Genomic DNA, 8120 nt, shown 5'->3' on the forward strand with positions numbered 1-8120 from the left:
CTCCGCCCCCACGGAATTTTGACGGCGCTTCCGCATTCCCTTCAGACCTTCACTGTTTTTGCTATATACTCGCTACTATTCAGTAATTGTCCTATTAGTTTCAACTAAATTCAGTTGTTCCCACTTTGGGTCACAAAATGCAAATTTTGCACAAGAGTGCACTTCAGTAAATTCTGCCTCTCATTTCAGCTCCCGCAGCCACCCAGGCAGAGCTCCCCAGAGGCGCTGACACACATCAGTGCGGGGCTAAGGCGCGGGCAGTGGACAGCGCGAGCTGCCATCACCTCCCGGGAATTCACTGTCGCCGCCTCGGACCGCAGCGAGCCAAGCTCCGAGCAAACAGCCATACTGACTGCACTGGTGTCTGCCACAGGCTTTGCTGAGGCGGCTCTTCACTCACATGGGTCAGGCCATTGTGGAACCACCGTTCCCCCCACCCTCGTAGGAATTTCGGGCAACTGAAAGTGGATCTTTGCAGCCCTGCGCTGTGGCCTCCGACATTTACACCCATCCAGAGTCTCATTCCAGGCCTACGCTGGTATGTCAACTTTTGTTACGCAAAACTTTAAATGTTCCAAGCCTTTGCTCAGTTTTGAGACGCTTTTTAAAACGTACCTGTCATAAAAGTGTGGCTAAGTGGCCAAGAACTCAGTGCCCGGCAGTCGCCCTCAGTAAGCAGCTGCTCCTGTAAAGGTGGATGAGGCCCTGCCCCAGGCACTGAGCAAGCGCGGGAGACATGCTGCATGCAGCTGTGAGAAAGCAGCCAAAGCAGGTGGAGGTGATTAGCTGGACCAGAAAAAATGCAGGTTTCCGCAGGTTTCCCACAGGGATTTACCTAAGATGAAGACTGGGAGTTTCCCCTCCCTCTCCCACTATACAGCCCAGATGGCAGACTGGGGGACCCGTCAGACTCCCCCAGCCCACAGATCCCCACTCTCCTACAATCCACTCGACAGCCACCTTAGACATTAGCCGTTTGTGGGGTCACCAATGGCGCCCACACTCCCAACCCCGCTCCCCAGTGGCAGTGGGAGCTGGCCTTTCTTTGCAGAGCCTGACTGCCAGGGAGAGGCCCAGGCAGGGCAGCTTCCTGGCCCGGGGGGCATAAAGGTGTGAGGTTCAAAGTACTGAGTAACTCCACTGAGGATGGTGAGGGCGTCCGGGTCAGGCAGGCCAAGGTTCAGATCCCCAGCACTCACTCAGTGTGGCTTGGGACAAGCCTGGGCCCCTGTAAACTTGCTCCTCACCTCCTACATGGAGACAGGACGCCTATTTCTCAGGGCTTAAATGAAATAAAATACCATAAAGCACTTGGCACAGGGGGGCGGACAAGTGGTTGCATCAGTAAGTTCCAGACGCTGGATGCATCCTGGAGGGGGCTGGCCAGAGCTGGCTTTACAAAGGAGGTGCGGCAGGGCAGACACCCGAAGCACCACATGCGGGGGGCCCCACTAGGAGAGGGAGGCCAAGCCAAACGTCTCTCTTACAACCGTTGGGTTGACGTTAGCAACATGGAATTTAGGCCACTGGCCCCTGCAGAACAATTTCTTTGCTAGATCAAAGCGCTAAATCGGCAGGTATCACTTGCGCGTCTCACATGTGACGCTGTACCTCCCATTCCCTCACGAGCCCGCAGAGAAGCAGCCAGCACGCCGCCTGGACTGTCCAAGGACTTCTGCATCCCTGGGAGAATGAACGCAAGCGACCGCGAGGACCCTCGAGACGAACTCAGCGATGTCCGGACAGCGCTTAGCATGCAGGGCGAAGGGGTCAATTCTGCCTCTAGCACAGGAACCCACTTTTAAGGTCTCAACGAGGCTCGAAACAGGTGGCGCTCGCCAGCGCAGTCAGAGACCCGCGAGCCAGCTCAGCTGAGGTTTCCTGACCACCTGCCTTCCACAAGGCGCCCGGTGCTCGGAAACAGTTCATCCAGAGGTGCTCGTGCGCATTTCAGGACGCACAGGAAGTCAGAAGGCCACACTGAACACCGTCACCCAGAGCTGAAGTGTCAGCATGACGGCAAGGGGGGGGGACTAGGAAAAGGGCAGGACTGCATCAGTCACGTCCACAAGAGGATTCTGGGAAGTCAACTGTGACCACGAACAGAGGCTGTGTCCTGAGCACCACGCAGCTCTGACAGGGACATGGGGACGGAGGCCCAAGTGACAGCCAGCTTTGGGTGCTAGAACAAAAAGCTGTGCGGACTCTGCTGTGGACATGAACTGTTCTTCAAAGAAGTGACTATGAGCTTGGACTTCAGAAAACTAGTCATCCGCCCCGGGCTGCAGCTAGACCCTGTGGATGCTGGCACCGTTAGCGCCATGCCCAACGCTGCTGGTGTGCCATGCACCTGCACAGGAAGTCCAGCAAAGGGCCACTGAATGGCCCAACGCCACAGGGCGGGTCAGCCAGGGCAAAGCAGCCTCGCCCGGGACGACCAGGCGTCTGCGCCGCACGGCCCCGGCTCCGCTCCTCTCCCCTCAATCACAGCAGTCAGGCAAAGTTGAGGAATTTATTGGGAAACAGGAGAGCCAAGACACCCCAAGTGACAGAAAGAAAACTCTGAAAATATTCCTTCAGGTGAGGGCTTGGCCTTGACTGCCCCAAAGGACCAGAAACTGGGGGCTAGCAACAAGATCCGGCAGTCACCTGCCAGGCCAAGGTGACGGCCAGGAAGGCCTTGGCCTCAGCCCATGGGCGGGAGGGGACTGCTCACAGAGTCACTGCAGCGGCAAGGAGAGCGTCAGGGGAATCGGGGCGGGGCGGGGGGGCCTGAGGAGGGCCTCGACACGGGCCGGACTTTGGGCTCTGGACACCGCAATACATGGACAAGGAGCTCTACAGAATGCGACTGTGAGGTCGGCACCTAATGCCGTTCCCAAGGGTCCCCGGACACCGCCACATGCCACATCATCCTCCCAGACGGGCGGCGGGGCCCATAGGCCACACACTTGGAAAAAGGAAAACAAGAATCAGCCCTGTTGCTCTCTGCGGAGAGGAAGGCGGGAGGCTGCCGGGGCCTTTCCCAAGCAGGCCGGGGCCCCGGAGAGCAGCTCCCCAGCAGCGGCATGGTGGGTCTAGGTGAGGGTCTCGCCTTTCGTCACCTGTCGAAGCAAAAGTGACACTTGGGTAAGTTCAGAAGGATAGAGGGGCACAAACACCTTCTAGCTCGCAGGCGGTCAGGAGCCCCGCGGCCCAGCTGCAGGCCGGGGCACTCCACTTCCCGGCGGTGGCCCGGCCCAGCAGGCCCAGCCAGCCCAGAGGGCAGCCCACACTCACCCGGGCCTCGATGTACTCTATCCTCCGCTCAAGGGCTGTTAGCTTCTCGTTCAGTGTGGCGAGTCTTGAACGACAAGACATATCTGGTAAAGGGAGACTGAGGATCAGATCAATATTACCCCCGGCAGAGACAAACCCCGTAACACCCCTAAGCTGAGGAGGTGTGACCGCAGAGCTACGAGAGGCAGCTCGCTGGGCAAAGCAGAGGAGCGGCGGAAGGCGCCCAGGGCTTACAGACAGGCTCAGCTGGGCCAGGCCGAGGAAGGGCTCCCGGAAGATGCCCAGGCCCTTCCCCCAGCACCCGTGAATGTGTCCTGTAAGACAAAGGAACTTGCAGACATGACAAAGTTATGCATGGACCTCAACACCCCGGACTCCAGCCACAATCCTGAAGTGCAGACAGGAAGGAGGAAGAGGGGAAGACTGGGCGTGAGCAGGGCCCCACCTGCCACCACAGGCTCTGAGGTGGGGCGGGGGGCCGCGAGCAAGGGACGCCAGTGAACGTCAGAAGCGGGGAGCAGCCTCAGCTGACCGCCACCAGGACACGGAGCCCTGGTCCTGCGAACGCACCACCCAGCCTACAGCCAACGAGCAAGGAGCCTCCAGAGGTTAGGCCAGTGGGCCCGAGCTGGACCTCTGAGCTACACAACTGTAAAACAGTCAGTACAGGGCCTCCCTGGGGGTGCCGGGGAGGCGGTTTCAGCGCTATGAAGCTGTCTGCAGCCAGAGTCCAATCCCTGGCCAGGGACCTGACCACAGGGCACGGCACCCTCTCCTGTCTTGCCCGCCCACTGCTCCCCTCAGCAGTGTACTTCAGCCACTCTGCTTTTTCTACTCCTCACTCTGTCTCTGGTGAGTCCTCTCACCACCCCCCACACCTCTGGTCTACACCCCAGTTCTTGTATGCATAAATAAATAATAAATCTTTTTTTAAAGGGTAGTGACTACATGTGGTTTAAGTTGCGCCGTGTGGCCATCGGGTACGGCAGCTCAGAAAACGAAGTCAGCAAAGCTGTACAGAGGCCATTTGCTAAGAGGCGAACCAAGGGTTTCAAGGGAAGGGCTATGACCCTTGGAAGAAAGTGACCTCAACAGAGGGGAAAGCAGAGGCTAAGAAAGCAACAGTCTGGGCAGAAGGGAGGTGCACACGGGGCTCATGGGAGCCCCGAGGACGCCCTTCACGCTCCCTCAGTCTGAGGCCTTCCGGGGAGGGAACGCAGAACGTGAAACATGTGAACCCAGAGCCACCTGTGAAACCAGCGAAGTCCTGTGCTCCTCTGCCTGTGCCCATCATCTCTCACTACTGCACCCCAAGTGAAACCCACACTTCCCCTAAAATACCTTTCCCTCTGCAAACTTCTCTAACAGAAGCTATGACTACGAGACTATGACTGTTCCTTCTCCACTCCCCAAGGCCTCCCCAACACCCATCTGCATTTCTGAGAACAGCCCAGGTGGCCCATGGGGACAAGGGGGCGACAGCCCGACAGCCCCGGCAGGGCCAGACCACAGGAAGTCAGCGCTGGGACAAGATCTTTACAGGAACCAGTCTGCAACTGCTCAAGAACCTTCGGCGAGTCCTCGCCTCTCTGCTCTTTCCCTGCTGTGTAGCCAGGAAAACCAGACTCCTTTATCCCCCCAAGATCACTCTGAGCCCCTCCCCTTAGCTGGCTGGGGAAGCAGACTTGAGTGTTCTTCCTGCCTACTTGCCAGTTCACTTTTTCCTTCAAAACAAAACCCAGCTCCAGGCTCGCAGTCTAAGAGAGCCGCTCTGGCCTCCCCGGCGTGGGCTTCACACTGCGCTCACCACCTCCCTGGCATCTCACCACCTCCCTGGCATCTCACCACCTCCCTGGCATCTCGCTGGCTGTCATTCGCAAGCGCTTCAGCCCCTTTGACAATGCTTCCCACGCCCTGACTGTGCTCAGCTCTTATTTCATTATGCCCAGCCGTACTCACGGGGTGCCCGAGTATCCTCACTAGCCCAGAGGTTGGAGCTTTCCAAATGGACAGAGGGGACATACTCCGCCCCTCTGCGGGAACCCAGACGCGAAGGGCGAAGTTCTCATCTGGCAGTGGCTATGCGCTTGGTGTTGGGATACATCTTCCCTTTGAGTAAAGACTTTACAGACAAGAACGTTCACCATGATCACGAAGAGCGGCCTGGAAAAGCATGCTGTGTCTACAAAAGCATCTTCAAAGGGCTCGGGTCCAGCCCCCACCCCTCGAGTGAATCCTCCCATCACCAGATGGTCTGCCCGGGCCGCAAGTGAACACGCAGAACACAGCGGCCCGGCGAAGGGCTGAGGGCAGCAGTACTGCCCACGCAGCAGGGCCCCAGCCCGCGATGGGCGCTGCAGGCGGCGCGCTGGCCTTGACCCACTCCTGCACCATCACACTGGGGGCGCGGCGGCAGGAACTTGCCTTGGGGTGCGCAGCAAGTCAACCTGCTAACTTGTAATCCTGCTTCACAACTGTTTTTTACTGGTAATTGTGCTTTTCTTTAAAAAGAATTAATTCATTTTCCAAAATCTCCAAAAAAAAACCTCCCTAACTACTCCAAACATTATGCCTTTACTACTCCAAGGGGCAGTAACAGTCTAAAGGAAGGGAAGGCATTTCTTCCATCCCCCAAGACTGGAGTTCTACGCGTCTCTTTCCTCAGTCTGCAAGTTCCCAATCTCCAGGCAGCAGCCACGTCTTCCTCTCTCCTGGTCACAGAGCAACTCCCTCACATCTGGTGAAGGGCATCTCCTTGCTTACACGCTTGATCTTCACCAGAGGCCGAAAAGCCATTTTCCTTGCTTAGCGAACAAGAGAGAGACATTTCTCTCTTGCAAATCCTAAGCTCAAATTCTCCCACTTCAGTCAGTCCCAAGACTCACTCACAATAAACTTAGTGGCTGTGATATGCCAAGGTAGACATCAAAGACAAACGTAGGTGAATTTAAAGTTTACTAATACAATTTGGGGCTCCAAAATGAAGTTGTTACCTAGGTCCAAGAGCCAGGGGCAGACGTGCTAGGTAGGTCTCTTTTACATCATGAAAAACAGCCTCAGCAGGAATTGATATTTTAGATATTTTTATTGATTGAACTGATGTTGTTAATATTTTGTCAGGATATTCTGTGTGCATATCAGATATTAAATACCAGCCAAGCCAGGAAGTCAAAACTCTCCCCTCACTGGTAATCTCTCCACAACTTCCCACCCCGCTCCAAGCTAAGCCAGTCCACATGTGAGCCAGTCACCACTTCAGCCTTCCTTAGGGTGGCCTACTTCGGTTTTCCTTGCCTACCCCTTCCTGAGGGGATCTTATGTGTAAAGAACTCTGTGAAGAACCTCCACTATATCCTGGCTCTTTGGGAAGGCAGGAGAGAGCAAGTAGAACTCACATGGGAAGAGTTTGCAACCAACTTAAAACAAAAACCTCTGAGTAAGCCCAGACTAGATAGAGGTGTTTCTCAAATGTCTTCGGTTCCTCAAAATCGAGACTCTGGCCTCTTTGATGGGCCTCTATTGTCTCCAAGCCCACTTTTTTTTACTTAAACCACTTCATTTACAGTCCTCAAGAAAAAAAAAAACTTCAGGATGGGCCTACCTGGTGATGCAAGGGGTTAGGTCTCAGCGCGAAAGGGGTGAAGTCTCAGCGCCATCAAGCTGTGCAGCAGTTTGACTCCTCCCACGCCCCCAGCTAATCCAGAACTCAGCAGACCTCTCCCCCTGCTCCCCTCAGCAGTGTACTTCAGTCCATCTGCCTGTCCTGCTCCCACTGTCTCTGGTGAATCTTCTCACCCCCCACACCTCTGGCCTGCACCCCAACTCTTGTGTGCATAAGTAAAGGAATCTTTACCAAAGAAAACAACTTGAGGATACATGAGCTCTTTGACACGTGATCCCACCCACTACTCCCACTGCCGCAGCGCGTTACCGCCTGAGCATGTACCCTGCCGTGCTGCCGGCCTCCGTCACAAACACTGCCTGCACCCGCACGCCCCGCCAGCGAGAGATCCGCTGGCCCAAGACAACACACACACTTGAGTGTACACTTTGAATGTAAGTGTGTCGATACAGAACAATCTGCTTTGTCCTCACGTGGTCACTACTTCATCTTTGGAAGAGAAACCCTTGGACGGCAGGGGTGGCTGTATCTCTGCATTCCCCACAGTGCCTGAGAGCCTTGAACAGAGATCCAGTTTCTCTCGCGGATGCTCTGACAAACCTCCTGCTCTGTCATCTTCATACTCCTTAGGACACATCAGTCTTCTAGCTAGAAAATAATCCATTCACGTGTGTGTAGCGCACATTAGCTTCCTCTACAATCTTAATCACTTAACAATGCTTCCTCAGTGGAACAGAGCAAACTAGCTGCGAAGTCACTAGGATGTCAGCCCTGCGTCTGGTGACCACCTCAATCGAGCCAGGGCCCAGTTCTCTTAAAGAAACCCTTGGGGGACATGAAGTAGGGGCCCCTGTGTCAAGCTTCCTGTGCAGACGGCACTGCTCGGTGCTGCACGAACGCGAGGCTGTCAGGGGCCGGCCATGCCCCAGGAAGGTGCTCACGAAGCTGCTTCTCTGCTGAAGACACCCACCGCTCCCAGCTGCCACCCCGGCCTCCAGCGCACAGCTCGGCCGCGGGAGCCAAACACTGGCAGCACAGTCATCCCCTAGGCCCTCCACGACCTGCACCGACCTGGCCTCTCCGTCCACCCCCGCACGGCACACGAGTCAGGGCGCCCCACTGCCCCGTGCAAGGGGGTGCCGAGGGGCACGACGCTCCGGGGTTTCCTGGATCCCAGCCGTGAAGCGCGGACGCAGGGCAGCGACGGGGCGGGCCGGGC

At 56.3% G+C, this 8120-nt stretch overlaps 2 protein-coding genes across 2 annotated transcripts in view; both read right to left on the minus strand.

The window, feature by feature from the left end:
* The window catches only part of LOC101637723 (interleukin-1 receptor-associated kinase-like 2), a 60592-nt gene extending 59080 nt beyond the window's left edge, over window positions 1-1512 (minus strand). The window contains exon 1 of the mRNA XM_012732086.1: window positions 616-1512. Within this exon, the coding sequence (XP_012587540.1) occupies window positions 616-745 (130 nt within the window). The 5' untranslated portion in view covers window positions 746-1512. The remainder of the gene's footprint in view (window positions 1-615) is intronic.
* Window positions 1513-2493: 981 nt separating this feature from the next.
* The window catches only part of BRK1 (BRICK1, SCAR/WAVE actin-nucleating complex subunit), a 6140-nt gene continuing 513 nt past the window's right edge, over window positions 2494-8120 (minus strand). The window contains exons 2-3 of the mRNA XM_004692379.2: window positions 3280-3362; window positions 2494-3104 (exon numbers count right to left, since the gene is read on the minus strand). Of these exons, the coding sequence (XP_004692436.1) occupies window positions 3078-3104; window positions 3280-3362 (110 nt within the window). The 3' untranslated portion in view covers window positions 2494-3077. The remainder of the gene's footprint in view (window positions 3105-3279; window positions 3363-8120) is intronic.

The sequence above is a fragment of the Condylura cristata genome, unplaced genomic scaffold, assembly GCF_000260355.1.
Source record: "Condylura cristata isolate star-nosed mole 26May11 unplaced genomic scaffold, ConCri1.0 scaffold00033, whole genome shotgun sequence".
NCBI classification, from domain to species: domain Eukaryota; kingdom Metazoa; phylum Chordata; class Mammalia; order Eulipotyphla; family Talpidae; genus Condylura; species Condylura cristata.